General features: G+C 47.0%; 1 protein-coding gene across 11 annotated transcripts in view; it reads right to left on the bottom strand.

Annotated features, from left to right (window-relative positions):
• Positions 1 to 4276, bottom strand: part of RBPMS (RNA binding protein, mRNA processing factor) — a 164170-nt gene extending 159894 nt beyond the window's left edge. For 8 of the 11 annotated variants that reach the window (XM_071212631.1, XM_071212632.1, XM_071212633.1 and 5 more), the window contains exon 1: positions 3886 to 4276. In XM_071212631.1, coding sequence (XP_071068732.1) covers positions 3886 to 4140 — 255 coding nt within the window. In that variant the 5' untranslated portion in view covers positions 4141 to 4276. Of the gene's footprint in view, positions 1 to 1426; positions 2123 to 2339; positions 2517 to 3885 lie in introns of those variants that run through there. The other 3 variants (XM_004475157.5, XM_004475155.5, XM_058290002.2) reach the window with 3 other exon arrangements.
• Positions 4277 to 22002: the final 17726 nt, after the last annotated feature.

Here is a 22002-nt window from a genome sequence, read left to right as displayed (position 1 = left end):
CATACTGGGCGATGAAAGGAGCTCCTTTATTTACAAAACAGAAAAGCCAAACCAAACCAAACCTTGGGTTCTAGAATGTGGTAGAACATCTAAACCACCCTGATGATCTATGAAATAAACTATTTTTTTTTTTAGCTTAATTAACTTTTCTTAACAGTCCAAGGGCCATCGCACATCTTTCCTCTCGGTGTTATGGGTACATGCATTTTACACGTGTGTGTTCTGTTTACTGGAATCCTCTGCCAAGGCTGAAAGAGTGTCTGAGAAGGAACTGCTGGCGGGCATGCCCGCAGGGTGGCAGGGAAAGGGTCCAAGGTGGTGGGTTAGTATAATGTCGAGCACACTGATAGACTCACCAAATACCATACTGATTTTACTTGGGGCTTTCAGGGTTAGAAAAAAGGAGCTAGGAGTTTTCCAGAAACGAGACGTGAACAAGAAACTGGGAAATGTGGCCAAATTACCTGGGGTCTTTCAGGCCAACTTCTTTTCCTGAATTTCTAACCTTACAGACCCTTTCTTCAGGAGGTATCTGTTTTGCACATCCCACCTTTTGTACAACGTGGATTCTGTAATCTCCCTAGCTGTCCTCTGATTTTAAAAATAAGTATTTTTCTTTAAAAAAAAAAAAAGATACTTTTATGTTTTTAGGGCCACATGTCATTCCCACCTGGAAAGGAACACTCCGTTCCCAGGACAGGTGGGAGGCAGTGGACCCCGCGGTCACATACAACAGAACAGGCGACACCTCCAGTCAGGGCACAGCCAGAGTGGGACCAGCCGCTTTTCCATGGCTCCAGGACACTCAAACAGCTCGTGCTACATACCAGAAGAAGGAAAAAAAACTTGGGTTTACCTGATTAACTTTTTCCCAGTTGTGAGTTTTCTCAATTGGGTGAATGGATAAAGAGGATTTCATACAATATATTCTTGTCCTTAGAAGCAAACAGTTTGCCAATCTAACTGATACAGAAAGGTTCCTGAAGCGATCGTTACCTTGAATTAGATAACTACCGCCTAAAAGGGCAAACCTGCCATCATGTTTAAATTTTTAAGCGTTAAGGAAAATAGATAGCAAAGCAGCCAAAAAGTGGAATTTGCATTTCATGTCTCCACCTCTTTGGAAAAGAAAATAAATGCCAGTACTCTATTAAACAACAGGTAACCACCTTCCAAAGTAAGAGTTTACAGTGCAACAGACCATTTTCTCAGCTGAGAAGGAAATTTTCCTCTTGCTCCATTCAATTTACCTGGGTAGCACTCTCATCGTTTTATCTCTTTTATTTATTTTGCATAGTTTGGCATGGTCTAGGTTCTCTCGTGGAACTTCTCCGTTTGAATAGTTCCCATTTCACAAGGGGACAACGTGCTTATATTTATCAATGAATTACTCCGTAAACGTTTGGTTTCAGTATCAGAATTTTACCTCGTACACAACACAGGATCTCCGCCATCTGATTGCTAGCCGCTTTACCATTCTGCGCTCGCTTTACTGGGTGAGAACGCGATACCTGCGAGAAGGCTTTATGGGTCCTACAGAGAAAGGCACGTCCTGCACACACAGTGTCTAAGAGCCCAGTTCTGCGGGATCTTGGGCCGGATACTGTACTTGCAGGGACGGAGGCATCTTATAGGAAACCAGCAAAGACCTACGGCAGTCTGAAAAGTTTTCTCAGCAGCCGCCCCCTGCCTTGACTTAACTTTGGGGTTTCCACCCCAGGAATGCTCCGCAGCCGCGACGCTTTCGGGGTTATCACTCCCTCACCGCATCGAGTTTATGGTCAAAAGTCAGAGAGCGATTAAGATCGCGTCGGAAGCCCTCGGGTGGGTGGTAGAGTCGGGGCTCCCCGGATTCTGCCCCCAACCTCTGCATCGCCCCTACACGTAACAAAAGCCGATCGCCCAGTTTCGGGGTCTTTGATTCATCGGAGAGGAATGCGGCTGCGGATGAGTTATCTATTAATCCCGAACGCTCGGGCTGGAAGGAGACTTCGCCGGGAACTTTTAACGTGGAAAGGGAGGGGGCTGGGGACAGGAGACCTGGCCCCCCGAGGGTCCCTTAAACCCCACACGGCACCTTCCGGGTCCCCAGCCTCGGGGGCACCCCGGAGTCCCCTGCCGACGCCCGTTCTGTAAAATCCCGGGCAAACAAAGCGGAGCCCCTCACTTCCCAAAGTCTCCGAAAAGTCCTTACGCAATTTTAGGCACGCAGGCGCGCGGGCACACAAAAGAGACAGCCCCCGGCGGCCGCGCTTTGGGGGTGCGCCCCGGGGCCAGGGCACCCACCCCCCCGCGCCCGGCCGGGCCCCCCGCCGCCCGCGCCCCGCGCGCCCCCGCACCTCTTCCTCCTGCAGGCTGGCCTCGCTCGCCGCGCTCTCCTTCTCGGCTTTGGCGCCGTTGTTCATGGTGGCGGTGGTGGCGCGCGGGGCAGGGCTGGGGCGCGGGCCGGCGAGGGCGCGCTCGCCCGCTCGGGCCGTCCGCGGGCGCCGGGGGCTCCCAGGCGCGGGGCGCCGCGGGCGGCGGGGCTGGGGCGCGGGCGGCGCGGGCAGGGCGCGGGCGCCGCACGCCGAGGAGGGGGACGGCGACGCGGGCGGCCCGGGCGCGGGGGACGGCGGCAGGAAGGCAGGCTGGGGCGAGCGCGCGGCCCGGGCGCAGCGCGCCGATCGGGGCAGGGGCAGGGGCGCCCGCGGCCCGGGCGGGGCGGCGGGGCGCGCGGGGCCGAGGCGGTGCGGGGCGCGGGAGCGGGAGGGCGCGGAGGGCGCGCGGCGGGCCGGCTCTGGGCGGACGGGCGCCCGGCGCTGCCTCTCTCCGGCCTTCCTCCTCCTCCTCCCCTCCGCCCTCCTCCTCCCTCCGCCCTCCCTGGACGTGGGCTGCAGCCTCGGCCCGGAGGGACGCGACGCGGGACGGCGCGGACCCCGCGGGAGGAGGAGGAGGAGGAGGAGGAGGAGGAGGGGCCCGCCGGGGGCGGCGGCCCCGCGGCCTGAGGGCGCGCGCGGGGAGGGGCGGCGGGCGGGAGCGGCGCCCCCGGCCCCCCCACTGCGCGGGCGGGAGCGGGCTCCGGGGCGCCCAGGCGCCCCCTTAGCGCGGCTCCGGAGCCCCCCGCGCCCAGGCGCCCCCTTAGCACGACTCCTGAGAGCCGCGTGCCCAGGCGCCCCCCTAACACCCCTTAGCGCGGCTTCGGGGGGGCCCCGCGCCCAGGCGCCCCCTTAGCGTCCACTTAGAGCGCCTCCGGGGGGTCCCCGCGCCCAGGCGCCCCCTTAGAGCGGCTCCGGGTGGCCCCGCGCCCAGGCGCCCCCTTAGAGCGGCTCCGGGGGGATCCCGCGCCCAGGCGCCCCCTTAGCGTCCCCTTAGAGCGCCTCCGGGGGGTCCCCGCGCCCAGGCGCCCCCTTAGAGCGGCTCAGGGCGGCCCCGCGCCCAGGCGCCCCCTTAGCGCCCCCTTAGAGCGGCTCCGGAGGACCCCCGCGCCCAGGCGCCCCCTTAGAGCGGCTCCTGGGGAGCCCGCTCGCCCAGGCGCCCCCTTAGCGCCCCTTAGCGCGGTACCCGAGGGGCCCCTTAGCGCCCCAGGCGGGCCCGAGGGGGCGTCCCCGCGTGGCGCGGGCGCTTGCGGAGGGACTGCGGGAGTGGCAGGCCCCTGCGTGCGGGCCCCGGGAACCCTGACGTGCTCCTCGGGTCGGTTCCCTGTTCCCGAGGGCTTGGCGCCCCTGTCCCCACGGCGACCCCTTCCGCTCCGGCGCTTTGAAATGACAGGCTGCGGGGACCCGGGGGCGGCCTGCCCCGGGCCTCACTTCCCCCCGCCCCCACCCCCGCACATGCCCGGCCGGCTCCCCGCGCGCAGGCCGGCCCCGCGCTGGCCCTTCTCAGACTGTTCTGGAAGTATTTGTTTACCTGGCTCTCCCCCCTCGCGCTTTTGGGAGCTCCTGGAAGGCAAAAGAGCCCAGTTGATCTATTTACTCCCACCACGGTGTAAACCCACTCCTGGGTATCTAGTAAGCGCTCAATGAATATTGGGGGCCAGGAGACTACTCCTGGAGGCAAGCGGACCTGGAGAGCACTGCGGGTGATCGAAGGCACAACGAGCGCAAAGGGAGGCAGTTGGCCGGGGGGTGCGCGCAAGGCCCTGGGCACCTTCCGAGTCCTCATCTGTGTAATGGGAACAGTTCTCTTTCTCTCCCAGGGTTGTGCGGAAGAGGGGAACCGGGAGTCGGTAGTCTAGCCCCCCTCCCTGCCTAGCTAAAGTCCCCACGCTTGGAAGCTAATGTTAAGGAAATGTCCTCTCGTTGCTCCAGTACTGGCTCATTGACGCTTTCAGCCTCGACTGCTGCGAACCCATAAATTGAGAGCCCGGTGTCGGTAGGTTCGCCCACTTCCCGAGCCCCGGAATTCCCGCTCACTTCTTGCTGTTCCTTTCCTTCCTGGCACCCCATCACGATTTCTCATTATTTATTGGCTTGTTCAACTTTATCTCTTGCTCTCCTCTCCAGAGATTCTTTAGCTGGTTGAAGGGCTGCTGGGAGTGGGATGGGTGGTGTGGAGGGGTTGAAGATAAGGCCCCCTGCCTTGGGGGGGTAATGTGCTGTCTGACCCCGCCACGGTGATTAGTCACAGAATTCTGGTTCAAATAGCAAAAACAAAGGACATACTTGCTTTCAGCACTTTAGGAAGAGGGAAACGGTAGTGACGCTTGGGCTTACGTTGACATTTTCTCGAGGGTCTGAAGGTTTTGATAAAGAAGTGTATTGTAGGGAAAAAAATGTTTTCCTTTCATTGCTGTCATGTCTTGGCAATCTGTGGGGAAAACAGTGTGTCCTGGTTGAAAATAAACCAAGAGTCTGTTGATGAAATCCAGAGGAGTCAAGGGCTGCGGTTAACCCCTTAACTAGTAACTCTTGGTTCTTGTATCGATCCACGGATCGATCGCCTTGACAGTCCTGTCCACTGCCACCTCCTCGCTTGCGCGAGGTACCCACCAGGGGGCAGTATCTCCCTGAGCAATGAGGGAGTGGTGGTCTTGGGCCCCAGCGCTGGCCAGTGGTGCCAGCAGTTGGCCCTCCTTGGCCATTCCTGACCACACCTCACAGGAGGGCATCTTCTTGGTGTCTGGCAAAGGCCCCAGAAAAGTGGCAGTTGATCTAGACGTTGATGGTTCCAGCCAGACCCCAGTTAGAAGTAGGTGGAAAATGTTCTGTGATTTCAGGAGGCTGGGGACCCTCCCCTGCTCCCACCCAGGGAAGTGCGGCTGGATTCCCAAAGCAGAACCTGATGCCACTGAGCCTTCGTCCATTGTTAGGATAAAAAAACGAAAGTAAGTGCCGGGGAGGATCCTTGCCCGCGTTTGTATGCCCAGCATCTGCAGAGTCTGACACATAGTAGGCTCTCAGAAACTACTTTCGAGTGGATGAGCACATGGCCTTATCGGTTACTGATTCTCTGGCCTGAATGACAGCTCAGATCTTTCCAAGCCTGCGCTGAATGAGTGGCGGCATCTCAAAGCACAGCCCTTGGCGGGGTCGTGTGGCAGTGGTCTTCATTCCATCTTGCAGGGGCAGACCCTCGTGCAGAATGGGACGACGATGAGATTTCAACAAGTAACCAATGTAACTGCTCTGCTGCGTTGACACATCAGGCCGTTGACAGTAAAGGAAGGAGACCTAGAATATATCTCAGTGGTGAAAATGAAATTCAGGGCGTTTTCAGAAAAGTGCCTAGGGCTGGGAGTTCTATGCTGGGAAAAGAGATTTCTGTTTTCTGTCCTTTCCATAAAGCATGGTTTAGACCTATTTGGCAGAACAATTGAGCAATGTTCTATTACCAAACAAAATCCAATGTGAATCTGTAAACAGACTTTGGCTATTTATAAAACTTTGTGAGTGAAGGGAAAGAGTTTGACTCTGGGAAAAAATAATGTGCGTTCAGTGAGGATGTAAGTGATCTTTATGACTTGTTCACTGTCTAAGAGGAAGAAATGTTCAAACGAGATCTCCTCAGTAGCAATAGTTTCTTGGCATACAGAGAATTAGGAGACCACAAACGGGAAATATATCCTAGAAAAATTGGGCTAATGACCAAGAAACATTTGCCTCCTCGCCTGCCCACTATCCTACCACATTGCTGTTTGGCCTGCAAGGTTATATGCTAGAGTGGAAGGGAAATATGCACCTGTAGTTTTTATTACTCATCTCCGTTTCTCTGGCAGTGTTCATTTTGAGGTTTGCTGTTAAGAAATTCAAACCTATAATTATGTCTTAAATGTTTGTCTCTGGGAACTGCAGACTTTAAAAGTGGAGGCTGCTACTCACTCAGCTGCCCCAGGCCTGCATGCCATGGCCTTGCGCCCACAGCAGACCCCGACGACGGGCCGGAGAGGCGCAGATGGCGCTGTGTGCCCCACACCGATGTGGAATAAAGCCAACTGGGGCATTTGTAGCTTGGGAAAAATTTGTTTTTAATTAAAAAAAAAAAAAAGGTGACACCTGTGTGGCATGGGCTTTGGACCTGTTAGGTATGTGGCAGAAAGCTGCAGTATCTACCACATATGTTGTGATTATCTGTTAACTCTTCTGCATCTTCTACTGGACCAAGAGCTTCTTGAGACTGAGGCTGGGAAAAATGTTGAAAGGGCTAAATTGTTTATTTTATGTGCATATGATCTTAAAAAGGAACTGCTCTATTTTTGATCAGAACTTAGATGAACTATAAAAATAGAACTGTTTCTTATCCCTGACTTCTCCTGAGGGCAAAATCCTCAAAATAAAAAAATTGTCTAGGGGGAGCAGATGTGGCTCAAGCGGTTGAATGCCTGCTTCCCAAATGGGAGGTCCTGGGTGCAGTTTCTGGTGCCTCCTGAAAACAAAAACAAACCACAATCAAACAAAGGGAGAAACCAACTCAGGGGAGCACATGTGGCTCAGTGATTGACCGCTGGTTTCCCCATACAAGGTCCCTGGTTAAGTCTCTGGCCCCAGTGCCTCAAAACAAAACAAAACAAAACAACACTGCCTAGGAACAAAGATCAAATCCAGCATGCTCCCAGAAAACATGACCATGTTCATGAAGTAGCTATAGGGGTGTGGCTAGGAGACCCTGTGACAGACACAACGATCCCTTGGATCACCCCTCCCTAGAGTGTGGGATGGACTTGGAGACTTGCTGGTGAAGAGAGCATGGCACAAGTGAAGAGTTTCACTTTGAGATCAGGTTACTAAAAGACTGTGGTCTAAATGCCCTCTCTTACTTGCTCAGTTGATGGAAGCTGCTGCCCCGGCCTGAGCTGCCCTATGGAGAAGTCCACAGGGTAGAGGCTCTAGTCGAGAGCCAGCAAGAGACCAAGCCTGTAGTCCAACAACCCACAAGGAACTGCATCCTACCAACAGCCCTGTGAGTAATCTTGGAAGCAGATCCTCCCTAAATGCAGCCTTCGGGTGAGACCACAGCCCTGGCCCACACCTTGGCTGAAACCTTGAGAGACCCTGAGGCATGCTCCCAAGCCATTAAGTTTTGAGGCAACTTGTTATACAGCAATAAAAAAGTTGATATCTCAGAAAGATTTAAGGTGGTGTCTCGTTACCCTGTTAGCTAGGCAGTAAAGTTTTTAAGAAGGTAAAGGATATTCTCCCACAACAGTCTCATGTTGGCCCAAAGTAGAGAAAGGCTTTTCTTAGAATATGGATATGGCTTTTGTCTCATGGAGATTATTATAATTTGCAACATAAGAAACCCATGACTTTTAAAGGATTTCTACCAGGTTGGATTGAAAAAGACAGAAACTGTTCCTAATGCAAAGAGGCTTCTGGGCCTTCAACTTTACAGGCAGGAAGTAGCCAAGGAAACGATTCACCTATGATTATGGCCCATTTCCAATAGGAAATATGACTCAGGAGATGGAGCAAAAAACCACCAAGAATCATCCCCAAAGAGCAGAAGTGGGCCTCATGAAGAAACTGATAGCTGACTAGTAGGATTTCAGAATTGCTATGGACCAATTTCTGCATGTCCCGCCCATTCTCTCCTTTTTGAGTGGGAGTTGCCTATTACAGGTTTTCTATCCCTGCCTTACCATTAGATGTTTGGTATGTAGGGAACAGATCATTTGTTTCTTTAGCTCAATGATCTAAAGATCAAGAGGGATCATGACTGAGGAGCCGTATACTCAAGGGAGGATCCCAAGGAACCACATCTGCACCTGGATCTGACTTAAATGGTGATCCTAGATCATCGACAAACTTTCTGTAATGAGCCAGGTAGTAAATATTTTAGGCTATATGGGCTGCATGGTCTGTTGCATATTCTTCTTTGTTTTTGTTTTTTCTTAGTCCTTTAAAAAATGTAAAAACCATTCTTAACTCAGGAACTGTACAAAATAGGCCACAGGCTGGATTTGGCCTTTAAGCCATGGTTTGCTGACCCCTGTCCTAGACTAGGAGCTGGTGTGTAACTGGATGAAATATTCTGGGGTTTCAAAGGAGGAGATAAGTATATTTTTCACATGGGAGGCACATGAATTGTTGTGACCTCAGGGTGGGTGGTGGTAGCTTGGGTCCCCTCGCCTTGAATCTGAGCTGGGCCTGCCACTGCCTTGACCAATAAAATGTGGAGGAAGGGACATTTTTGGATTTCTGAGGTCAGGCCTTGAAAGAATCCTGTCAGCTTCTGCTTTCTCCTCCTTGGAACCCAGCTTCCTTGCGATGAGAAGGTTCATGCATTCCCTTGGAGAGGCCCATATGGAGTTTCAAGCCCCAGCACTCTCCAGCAACTTCTTCGGAGCTTCCTGCCAACAGCCAGAACCAACAACCAGTGTGTGCTTGCGCCATCTTGGCTGTACGTCCTCCGTGGTGAGCCATCCCAGCTGACACCACGTGGAGCAGAGACAAGCTGTCTTCTCAGAACTCTGCCTAAATTACAAATACACATGTGAGAAAATAATTACTTTTTCATGTCACTATGTTTTGAGGTGGTTGCTTATACAATATATAATTAAAACAGTGGTAGAGGGAACAATGTAAGGAAAACTCTGGAAATCAGAAAGCACTTGACATGTTCAGGAATTAGCAAGTTTGGTAATCCTGAAATTATCTAAGAGGTAGAGCTATAAAAACCAAAGAAAAATCATAAGGGCCAATTTCTAACATATACTATTCCTTCTAAAAGATGGTAAAGTGGACTTGAAAAATACATGTGGTCCCTTCAGAACCATAATAAGCACCACTGAATACACAATGATAAGTAGAAAACAACAAAGCCAGGTTGCAAACAGCAAAGCATGGCTCTTGGGCAGCTGACTAGGCATGCTTACGCTTAAGTGACTTTTCCTATTTGCACCAACTTCACAGCATATGCGATTTCATTTGTGCCTCAAAAAAATGATAAATTAGCAAATATCTCTGGCCTTTAGAGAGTCACAAACAGAATGCTAAATTTGCCCATTTTAAATGTCTACTGCGGTCTGGCTTAACTAGAATGTAGAGAACCTTTAAGCGAGTGTTGGAAGATTCAAGTGATCATTTAGTTCATTTAGTCATTTTTAAGAATTGCCCTTTAGAAAGATGAATCTTGAGTGGCTAGTAAGTTGGATCTGAGTGAGGCAAGACAAGAAATGGGGAAATGATGGCATCGAATGGTCTATGGACAAGCAATGAGAAAAGGATGGATACAAAAGCCGTTTCCAAATGAGAAACCACGTGATTTGACGAATGAGTGCGTGAAGCAGGTAGGAGAGGATGAGGAGTGTAACCTACCAGCCAGGTTTTCCAGGCTTGCAGAGTGATGATGCCACTCCCAGAAATAGGAGTCAAGGGGTTAAAGGTTTAGACAGGGGTTCAGCATCCGGACTGGAGGCCAGAAGAGGTAAGAGATAGTACAGGTGTTTGGGTGCTGTCTGAGTAGAAATCCTGGGTAAGCTTAAAAGATAGGAGGTCAGGAAACAGACTCTCGGGAAATGCCTGTACTTAGGGAGGGAAGAAGAGAGTATCGTCAGAAGAGACAGACCAAGTAGCCAGAGGTAAGAGGAGAACAAATGCTCAAATACAAATAATAGCACCTCAGAATCCCATGGATTGTCGTGTTTTGTGGTATGACAGTGGCACATTAAACATGCATTTCTCTCCATTCTGTCCCCAAACTTACATTAGTAACACAAAAAGGATTTGTTGTTCATGTTGCCATTATTTTAAGGCATCAACAAGGATAAAAAGAATGAAAGGAAACAAGAGCAACGAAATTTGGGAAATTGAAAAGCAGGGATGTATACTGAGGAAACTAAATCCTAAACCTGATGAGTGAAATTGAGAAATAGCTTTACCCTGTAGAACGTCCGTAAGACTCAGGAACTGGCAGCACCTGGCACCGTAAGTGATAAGAGTGAAAATGGGGCTGTGACCAGGAGAATCGATTTATAGAAGTGAAGCAGTTCGCGCCCAGATTCCTCTTTATTTCATATTTTGTTATTAAATGAGCATTTTAAACTTCTTTCCTCTTTTCAGGAATACCCACAGGAAAACGAAAAACAGGTATTTCTCCATTTTTATTAGAAGTTTATTTCTCTTCATATGAAAAAAGTTTGATCAAGTCAGCTTATGTATGAAAGAAAGACAAATTTTTAAAAGGCAAAGCTATGGCTAATTAGATAAGCATTAACAGATGAAAAGTTGGCAAGGAAAATCTTTAAATTTAGGGTTCCAGTAATTCTAAATTTTACTGTAATTTTCACCCTGTGTGAACCACTTGAAAATATTTGCCTTTCTTGAGTATGACTCATCATTGTAATGTAAATTGGACATTCACTGGAAAGTTCAAAACCAGTTAACTGGGTATAATAATCTTGGTCTCATGTTCTTTGAACACTTCATTTCAATTTATTGTCAAATTTACTAATTTTTAAAATTGTTTTGACATACTAAAATGGCAACATTATATACTACTATTCTATACCTGCTTTTTTCTATTAAATATATGTTATGGACATTTTTCCACATCAAGACATCCAGATTTTTCCTAAATTATCTTTTTTAAAGCTTCGTATATAAGTTCCATGTGGATGGACATTTAGTTTTATATAATTTTTCTAATATTAAACAATACATGGTGACCGTCCTTGTACAAACTTCTTTGTACATTTCCTGATTCTTTCCTTTTAAGAAACATTCTAAGGAAGTTACTAGGTTAACAGGTAGGCCCACTTTAATGTTGTTTGTTAGAAAGTCAATACAACTTACACTCTCCCTTAGTGTATGCAAGTGCCCTTTTTTTTTTTTTAAGATTTCTTTTTATTTATTCCTCTCCCTCCCCCCCCCCCCCCCCAGTTGTCTGCTCTCTCTGTCCATTCGCTGTGTTCTTCTGTGTCCGCTTGTACTCTTGTCAGTGGCACCGGGAATCTGTGTCTCTTTTTGTTGCCTCATCTTGCTGCGTCACCTCTCCGCCATTCCTGGGCAGGCTGCACTTTCTTTGGCGCTGGGCGGCTCTCCTTACGGGGCGCACTCCTTGCACATGGGGCTCCCCTACGCAGGGAACACCCCTGCGTGGCACGGCACTCCTTGCGCATAGGGCTCTCCTACGTGGGGGACACCCCTGCGTGGCACGGCACTCCTTGCGCATAGGGCTCTCCTACGTGGGGGACACCCCTGCGTGGCACGGCACTCCTTGCGCATAGGGCTCTCCTACGTGGGGGACACCCCTGCGTGGCACGGCACTCCTTGAGTGCATCAGCACTGCACATGGGCCAGCTCACCACGTGGGTCAGGAGGCCCTGGACCTCCCATGTGGTAGGTGGACGCTCTATCCATTGAGCCAAGTCTGCTTTCCGCCCATTTCTTCATGTCATTCCCAACACTGGAGAAATCTTTTTCATTTGGTTGTTTGCATTTTTCCAGTAGGTAGGGCTGAATATCCTTCATCTCTTATGACCATTTGGAAACTGCCTATCGTGTCTGTTTTGCATTTTTCTATTGGTGAGTTTGCCTTTTTCTAACTGGCCTTTGGAAGTATGTTGCCCCTGACAGCCTACAGCTCATGAATGTGTCCCACAGATATGACAGCTAGGTGTCACGCTATGCTCTCAGGATACAATAAAGAGCAAGGCAGGCACGGGCCCAGCTTGGGGGGCTAGACACATATTTAAGCAGTTTACTTTTTTACATAAAGTAACATGGGGATCTGCCTGGAAGTACAAATTTTTCAAGTTCGTAGCGGTGGCACATACACACTCTGAGTGGCCAACAGAGGCTGCTAGGAGAAAGTGGCATCTCACTGAGCCTAGAGGATGAGCAGTTGTAGGAGACGGTACAAGGAGGAGTGGTAGACGTGGAGAGGGCGCCAGTCAGAAGCTAGCCTAGAGGGAAGAGAGAACTGGGGAAAAAAGCCTGAAGAGAGTGCAGAATGGAAAAATTGTGAAGGATGAGCTGAGAGAGGTAGAGCAGGGCCACATTTTTAAGAGTTTAAGGACTTTTAAAGTATAGGAAATACTTTAGACTTTATCCTAAGGCAGCGATGAATTGTTTTCCTTAGAATGCTTTCAGCCTTCAGTTAAAACACAAAACAACAACAACAACAACAAAAAAAACCATAAAGCTTGACTAAAAATGACTTAACAAGGGGAAAAAATTAATTCCACATAGTGAGAAGTGCAGTCCCTGGATTGATCCGTCTTTTCCTTCTCAGTGTGTGAGGTCCCTCTTCTCACAGCCCTCACCGTTTCAGGGTGGCTGCTGTCGTTCCAGGCATGGCATCCTCATACGGTTTCATGCAATGGCCTGCAAAATGTGCACAGAGTCAGGGAGGAAAGTCATTTCCAGAAACCTAGCAGAATCCCGATCGCTCTTTGGCCCAAACCTGCTCCTATGAGAGAGCCTTTAGTTGCACTAAATACTGGGACATGTACCTGGCATTGTCGTCCTCTGTGATGGGAGGTGGCTGCTATCTGTAAGGAGAGATGGAAGAGTAACCGTTATTGGGTGGGAAACCAACAGTGTCGTTCTAAGAACTGAGAGCAGGTGAGGGATGTGATCAGATCTACTGTTAGTTCTCTTTTTCTCCAGGCCTTTTTTCTCCTTCTCCTTTACTTTCCATCACCTCCTTCTACTCTTAAATGCCACTTTTCCACTTAGGCCCCCAAACTTCTTTGTCAAACCAAAGCTCATTCTGCACAACATCTTAAAACATTCATGAATCTGATTTGATTTTCATAGGTTACCTCAAACCATGATAACAATAGCATTTGATGCGAATACTTCAGAAAGTACCTTAGTTGACCTGAAAAAAAGTTCTAATATTTTGAGTTTCAAGTATGCTGAGATATGGCTGGTATTACCACTGGTATGTTAACCAAAGCTTACTTAATTTCCGTTATTATTTTTAAAAAGATACATTCCTTTAGGTTGTATGCCTGACATATAATTGATAAATATTTGTGGAAGGAATGACTTTTAACTAGACAATAGTCTCAAATCCACATCTTTACTTCAGCACCTTTTCTGAAAATGGGAGCACTTATTTGGATTTTGCTGAAACGTTCACTGACTTCTTTTTTCTCAGACGGTAGCAGGGATTGAACGCAGGACCTCGTACACGGGAAGCAGGCGCTAAGCTACACCTGCTCCCCTTCACTGACTTTCAAGGCCAGTGGTGGCTGTGAGGTGGGTGTAGCTCGCACCTGCTTTGCATGTACGAGGTCCTGGGTTCAACTCCCAGTACTAAAAGGACAGTGGTGGCATAACCTCATCCGACATCCCAGTCTGCCTGCTTACGCCATATTTAAAGCACGTGAAAACCATCGCAGGTATACTTGGCCAGTTGATTCTTTTTTTTTTTTTTTAAGATTTAGTTTTATTTATTCCTCTCCCCTCCTCACTCCTTGTCTGCTCTCTGTCTCCATTCGCTGTGTGTTCTTCTGTGTCCGCTTGGATTCTTGTCAGCGGCACTGGGATTCTGTGTCTCTTTTTGTTGTGTCATCTTGCTGCATCAGCTCTCTGTGTGTGCAGTGCCACTCCTGGGCAGGCAGCACTTCCATTTTTTGCGTGGGGCAGCTCTCCTTATGGGACACACTCCTTGCGCGTGGGCTCCCATACGCAGGGGACACCCCTGTGTGGCACAGCACTCCTTGCGCACATCAGCACTGCATGTGGGCCAGCTCACCACATGGGTCAGAAGGCCTGGGGTTTGAACCCTGGACCTCCCATGTGGTAGGCGGATGCTCTATCCATTGAGTCAAGTCTGCTTCCCTGATTCTTTTTTTAACCATGATGCAAATCCATTGAATAGTCTTTCTAGTTTGATGCCACATCAGTTAAAGCAGTCTAGAAAATGTTTTCTGAAAAGCACTATTGGCTCTGAAGTCGTCTGGAATTTTTTTTTTTAAATTTCTCTCCCATTCCCCCCCCCCAGTTGTCTGTTCTCTGTGTCCATTCGCTGTATGTTCTTCTGTGACCGCTTCTATCCTTATCAGTGGCACCGGAAATCTGTGTTTCTTTAATTGCGTCATCTTGCTGTGTCAGCTCTCCGTATGTGGGGCACCATTCTTGGGCAGGCTGCACTTTCTTTCGCACTGGGCGGCTCTCCTTACAGGACGCACTCCTTGTGCGTGGGGTTCCCCTACACGGGGGACACCCCTGTGTGGCACGGCACTCCTTGAGCACATCAGCACTGCTCATGGGCCAGCTCCACACGGGTCAAGGAGGCCCGGGGTTTGAACCTTGGACCTCCCATGTGGTAGGCGGATGCCCTATCCATTGGGCCAAGTCCGCTTCCCGCCATCTGGAATTTACTTTATTAGAGTTGAACTTGAATTCTGCTTGAGCAGAGATAATCAGACTTGATGTCACAGATTCTAGGCTTTAACTTGGTCTGATTCAACAAATTTTGCCAGCATCTTGGACGTCAGTCTGAACTGAAGAGCAGCCAGTCACCAAATATCGAGGACTCTAAGTGGAGGTTATAGAAAAAGGCTTATGTTTCTGTCTCTAACATCATCACTAACAAACATTTTAAACATTTTAAACACCTCTTGATACTTTTCAGTAACAGTTTGCCATCCTCTTTCTGGCAAAGGGATGAAAGAAAAGCCTTTAGAAATGAGTTACATATGAGAATACTAACTGTTATTGAGTGAATGGAATCTTTCACAATGTTACTGCTGGATGGTGATTTGCAGTTCTTCTGAACTGAATCTGGTATTATGGAAATTGCAGTAAATTTAGAGTGAGGGCATCCACTTTGAGTCCATGCTGTGCCACTTGTAAGCATCAGCTCTGGGAAAGGTGCTTCACCTTGCTGAGATGTGGTTTCCTTATTTGTAAAATTAGACTCCTGCAGAGTGGCTGACAAGAGTAGGAGAGAATGCACATTTATTGTAACGGACATACACACAGAAGTTACTATGTAAATCGTTGGTCTGTAAGCTCCCGGACTGATGCATTGCACCTGATCACTTGAAATAAAGTTGCCATAGACAGCATCCTACAATACGCTATGCAAGGGAAGTGGATTTGGCTCAACTGATAGAGCGTGCATCTACCACATGGGAGGTCCAGGGTTCAAACCCAGGGCCTCCTGACCCGTGTGGAGCTGGCCCATGCACAGTGCTGATGCATGCAAGGAGTGACATGCCACGCAGGGGTGTCCCCTGCATAGGGGAACCCCACACTCAAGGAGTGCATCCTGCAAGGAGAGCCACCCCGCACAAGAAAAGCGCAGCTTGCCCAGGAGTGACGCCGCACACGTGGAGAGCTGATGCAGCAAAAAGAGACACAGATTCCCGGTGCTGCCTGACAAGACTGCAAGCGGACATAGAGGAACACACAGCGAATGGACACAGCAGACAAAGGGGGTGGGTGAAATAAATAAAAATAAACAAATCTTTAAAAAATATGCTATGCAAGCTAAAATAGAGCCTGTTTCTCTGGAAATTATCTCAGCAAAGGGAATAGTGTGTTTTCTTCCATTTTTATGATAAAATACAGGCTTCCTATTAAAAGATACATCCTTTATTTGAAAAGGTTGAGCAGGCTGATTCTTTAAAAGGAAGTTCCAGATGGTTAAATTTAGGTACTGAAGCCCAATCCAAGAATATGCTTTGGCTCTAGGCCCATGGTACTGTAGGTTTTATTGGATTTTGAACTGCGTGCAGTTTCATTCACTTTACCCTCTTGCTTTGTACTGTGTAGTTGTTTGTGAGACACTGGCAGCAAACGTATTCCCTCTAGCTGGCCTGGCTCCTTACCTGATTGATCTGTTTGTTATATTTTTGCTGATTAATAAAAATTTTATTTGCTGAAATATTTTCACCGAATGCTTGTGCAACAAATAATGATACTTTCCACTCTTTTGAACCTTCTTTTCTCCTTTAATTGAAAGGCTTTTCTTTCATCCCTTTGCCACAAAGAGGAAATTATTTGCATAGTCCATTCGGCTCCCACATCTGACTATCAATTCAGCACTCCTCCAGCTTTCTTGTGCTTCTGATTTTTTTTTTTTGTCTTTTTACTTTGTATGTTGAAATAATTTCAAACTTACAGAAAAATTGTAAAAATAGTACAAGGCACTCCTTGTTCACCCAGCGACTCCATCAAGTTTCCCAATGATCTCAGTAATATTGTTTATAGCAAAAGGATGAGCCAGAGTGGCCCCTCGCCCCTATTTCTTTCATGCAGAATGGTTCCTCAGTTTCTTTGTAGAATGGCCCTCATTTGGGGTTCTGCCTTTTGGGCAGGCATATCACGGCAGTAGGTTGTCCTCATCTTACTGCCTTCCCACAGGTGGCATAATACTTCAGTTTGTCCTAAAATGATCTAAGTAATGTCTGCTGTTGAAGTTACTCTTTTTCCTTTTGTAATTACTAAGTATTTTGTGAGAAGGTATTTTTTTTTTTTTAAGGAGGTACCTGGGTTTGAACCCAGGACCTCGTGTATGAAAAGCAGGCACTCAACCACTGAGCTACAGCTGCTCCCCAGAAGGTATATTAATGCTGGATAAATATCTTGTTCCTCACCCAACTTTTACCTTTCAGTTTTTATATCAATTGATGTTTTATGTCTGAATGAATTATTAGTGTAATCATTGACCAAGAGTCATTTTCTAAATTCTTCACACTTTCTTCATTTATTAGTTAACATTCTACTCTACAGAAGAGCTTTCTCTTCTTCCCATATATTTACTCAGTTATCTATTTATCAGTATGGATTCAAGGGTTCCTGTTTTATTCTGTGGAGTACAATCTGTTACTATCATTATTTAGTTTGAGGCTCAGATTGTCCCAGATTTGGCCAGTGACGCCCTATTCAGGTTGACTGTGATATCCTTTCACTGTCTTCCTGTCAATCTATGATCACTTCCTTACTTACAGGCACAAAATGTGTTCTAGATTCATCTTATGCTTTCCTGTCCAGATCTGGAATAAGCCATTTCTGCAAGGAGCCCTTTTAGTGGAGAACTGAATTTAGATCTCAATATGTGCACACTAGATATGTTCATTGCTCCCATCGCCATCCTAATGGACAGAGTTAGGAGATACATAAATGTGTGCGTGTGTGTATATACACACACACATATATATTATGTATACACACACATGTACACACATTTTGCATGTATACATACGTATGTATTTGTTTATCTATATATTCCAAACCATTAGGTCATTACCAATTGCTGTAATTCCAATCCAACACACAAAACTTACCCTTATTTTTTCCTTTTGCATATTTGTGATTCTCTTCCCTGACAAGGAGAAACCGTTGCTCTTGTTAGCCTCAATGTATTTGTTCATTGCTCAGTGCCCCTTTGGGTAATCTTCTAATGCCCGCCAGGCTGTTACCTGCTTGACCACCCTCCTTGCATAGATCCAACCACCCACCCTACCCCCAATCCTTGCAGCTGCCTAATGTTTTTTTTTTAATTGAGTTATCAAGAAAGGGAGGAAAGAGGGTTGCTTATGATTATCGAAGACTCTTCATTAAATGTAGTTAAGGCAAGAGGATTTGTCTCAATGGATAGAGCGTCTACCTACCACATGGGAGGTCCAGGGTTCAAACCCAGGGCCTCCTGACCCATGTAGTAAGCTGGCCCACGTGCAGTGCTGGTGCTCACAAGGAGTGCCCTGCCACGCAGGGGTGTCCCCACATAGGGGAGCCCCACGCGCAAGGAGTGCGCCCCGTAAGGAGAGCCGCCCAGCGCGAAAAAGGTGCAGCCCGCCCAGCAGTGGTGCTGCACACACAGAGAACTGATGCAGCAAGATGACACAACAAAAAGAGACACAGATTCCTGGTGCCACTGACAAGAATATAAGCAGACACAGAAGAAAGCAACAGTGAATGGACACAGAGAGCAGACAATTGTGTGTGTGAGGGGGGAGGGTGGAGAAGGGGAGAGAAATAAATAAATAAATAAAAATGTAGTTAATATCACTAATATTTAAGGTGCTTTTCACTAACTGAATAGAAAAGTCATCAAAAGAAACAGAGAAGCAATTCACATAAGAAATACAATATCTACTTCATGTGTAAAACCTAAATGTTCATCAGTAAGGATTGAATAAATAAATTATATCAATAGTGTCTACAGAGCCACCTTTAAATAGGATTAATATAGACACTTATTTACTTGAAAAGACTTCCATCATATATTACATGAAGAAGTCACAAAACACTATGTAGTTCATATTTCTATTTCTGCTGTTTGTGTTTTTGTGTGCATAGAGTGAAGTCTGAGAGGTCATAAAACTATAGCACTTTTCCTGGGTCATACGATAATAGATACGGTGAAAGAGTCTTAGGAAATCCTCCGAAAGCACCATTTAGTAATTTTTTTCCTCCCTTTTCAAAGCTCATAGGAAATTTGACTACTTAGCTAGGATCTCTGTGTGTCCTTTTCCAGGAAATAAAATTATATATATAGTATTACACTAGTAGGTTGTCCAGAGAAACAGAACCGACAGGACATGTATGTAAATATTGTGAGATTTATTATAGGAATTAGCATGCCACTGTGGATTGGCAAGTCTGAATTCCACATGTTGGGAACTCCAGTGAAAGCTTTTGTGAATTCCCCAGGAGAAGCTGGCTGACTGAAATAGAGTAAGAAATTTTTCTTTCTGACTGATGAAATCATCAGTTCTTTCTGTAAAACCTTCAACTTAGTGGATGAGACTTCTCTCATGGCTGAAGGCCATCTCCTTTGTTATTTGTGGATTCAATCAGATTTAGTTGCTAATCACCTGACTAATGACTTAAATCCACAAAATACCCTCACAATAACAATTAGGCCATTGCTTACTTGACAGAACAACTGGACACCATGACCTAGCCACGTTGACTCATGAACTTAGCATCCCAAGTATCAAGGAGAGAAAATGTAGGACGTTGTAGGATTCTGTGAGAAGTCCTTCTTTGTCAGGAGTGCTTACCTGATCTTGAACAGTTTTATTAGAGAACAAAGACTCTTCCCCTCGGTAGCTAGATGAAGTAACAAAGCTGTGATTGGATTTCACCATTTCGCCGCCTCATCTGAGGTAAGAGAGGGCTGTTTGCCTTAGTTTCTGCCTGAGAGAAGATATTAGAAGTAGATAGACCATGGCTGTCTCAGCAGGAGCTTGGTCAGGCCAGTGGGGCGTGGAGGTGGGTTCTGTGTCACACCGCCTTGGGGTTCCTAGATAGAGGAACCTACAGCTGAGGTGCCCTAGCAGTGCTGTTTCATATCATCGGTAAACCTGCCTTTGGTCTCTGTCTTGTTTCTTGAAGCTTTCCCCTTATTGTCATTTAAAAAATCAGGGTAAGGGGGTCTAATTTTGTGCTAATTTTAAAAAAATGTGTATATACCCCTTTTTCATCAGAAAAAAAATTATTTTCATTTTGAAATGAAAGAAAAAAAATGTTTGAGAATGCTCAAAACTCAATAAAAAGAAAACAACCCAAGGTTAAAAAGGGCTAAAGATTTGAACAGATAGTTTTTAGCAAAGAATATGCATGAATGACCCATAAGCACATGAAAAAATGCTCAACATCATTAGTCAAAGGGAAATTCCAATGAAAGCTACAAGGAGATGCCACTGCATACCTATTAAAATGACTAAATTTTAAAAAATGATAATACCAAGGCTACTAGAACTCTCATACGTTACTGTTTGGGGAAAAAAAATTGACAGCTTCTTATAAAGTTACCATATGACTCAGCAAATCCTCTCCTAGGTGTTTCCCCAAGTGAAATAAAAACCATTCACACTAAAACCTCTATGTGAATGTTGATGATGTTCATTCATGCATAACCTCCCCAAACTGGAAGCAACCCATATGTCCTTCAGCTGGTGAATGGAAAGTGACGGTGATGTAGCTATACAATGGAATACTACTCAGCAATAAAAGGGGACATTCTACTGATACACCTTGCAGCATGGATGAATTGCAGACGTGCAACTGTCAGTGAAAAGAGCCAGACTCAAAAAGGCTACATAGTATCCAATTCCCTGTTACGACATCCTGGGATAAGGACATAAATCTCATCAGTAAATCTGATCAGTGTTTGTCAGGGCCTGGGGTAGAGGTGGGATTGATGATAAAGGAATGGCAGGGAATTGGGGGACAGGGGCGGTGACAGAAACTCTCTAAATCTGGACTGTGGTGGAATTTACATAATTGTACAGGTTTATGTTTATCAAATATCATAGAATTTTACACTAAAAAAGGTCACTTACTGCATGTAAATTATACCTTAATAATAATAATAATAAAGGATATCTTTAGTTTGGATTCCCCTAAAACAGTTCCTGAGACTAGGATTTGGATGCAAGTAGTTTATTAATCAGGTAGCATGGTGTTTTAGTCAGCCAAAGGGGTGCTGATGCAAAATATCAGAAATCAGTTGGTTTTTATAAAGGGTGTTTATTTGGAGTAGAAGCTTACAGATACCAGGCCATAAAGGACAAGTTACTTCTCTCACCAAAGTCTTCTGCCATGTGTAGGTGCAAGTTGGCTGCTGACATCTGCCAGGGCTCAGGCTTCCTGGGTTCCTCTCTTCCCAGGGCTTGCTTCTCTCTGCTCACACCCCATCTCTTCTGTGTGCTTACTTCCTAGGGCTCCAGCTCAAGACTCCAACATCAAAACTTCAACTCTGTCCTTTGCCACGTCTTTTATCTGTGGGTGCCCACCCACCAAGAGGCGGGGACTCAACACCCTACTGACATGGTCCAATCAGAGCCCTAATCATAATTTAATCATGCCCAGGTACAGACCAGTTTACAGACATAATCCAGTATCTATTTTTGGAATTCATGAACTATATCAAACTGCTGCGCATGATGAGGGAGTGGCAAAATGCCAAAAAGAGAGGAAAGAGTGTGTTAATGAGCAGGCTACAGCTTACTAAGTCTCTCAGACTGTAGAGCACAAGGAGAATTGCCCTACTAAGGGTGTGAACCCTGGGTACATAGCCACAAACTCCCATCCCTCAGCGATTAAAGGTGCTCTCAGGTGCTCTACCTTCCTGGCGCTTCCAGACTGCCCAGCACATGGCCTGAGCACTCCTCTCCAACTAGAGAAAACGTTCTGGAAAAGATGCTTGAGGTATGAAGCACTTGATGAAGTCAGGTACTGGCCAAAACAAGCTGCTGTGATCTCAGGAAGGCTCAAGGGAATCTGGGTGGGCAGCTTTCCCATCTGCAGAAGCACGACGCGAGACCCCGACAACCCTTATTGTCCTACTGCGTAGCTCCCAAGGGAGTCTCATCAAACCTTTCAATGCCACATAAGCAGCCAGCTGTCCTGTTTCCTCCTGCTTGGCTAGGTTTGTGCCCCCAGGTCCCTTCTCCTCTCAAATTCTAGCCCATTCTCCATGGTTCTGTGGAGCCAAATTCCCTTTTTTGACATAAAGGTAGAAGGTGGCCAACAGGAATATACCTGACAGTGAATCAGGGTATCCGTGCTCTTAAAAAACGTTACTGCTTGGGAGCAACTTTAGAGGAGATACTTCTTGTTTCTCCAGGAGGAAGAGTAGATGTCCATTGGACTACTTGGCTACAGGTGACAGGCA

The sequence above is a fragment of the Dasypus novemcinctus genome, chromosome 29 (genome assembly GCF_030445035.2).
Source record: "Dasypus novemcinctus isolate mDasNov1 chromosome 29, mDasNov1.1.hap2, whole genome shotgun sequence".
In the NCBI taxonomy this organism is placed as follows: Eukaryota; Metazoa; Chordata; class Mammalia; order Cingulata; family Dasypodidae; genus Dasypus; species Dasypus novemcinctus.
This window is presented reverse-complemented; position numbering and strand designations above follow the sequence as displayed.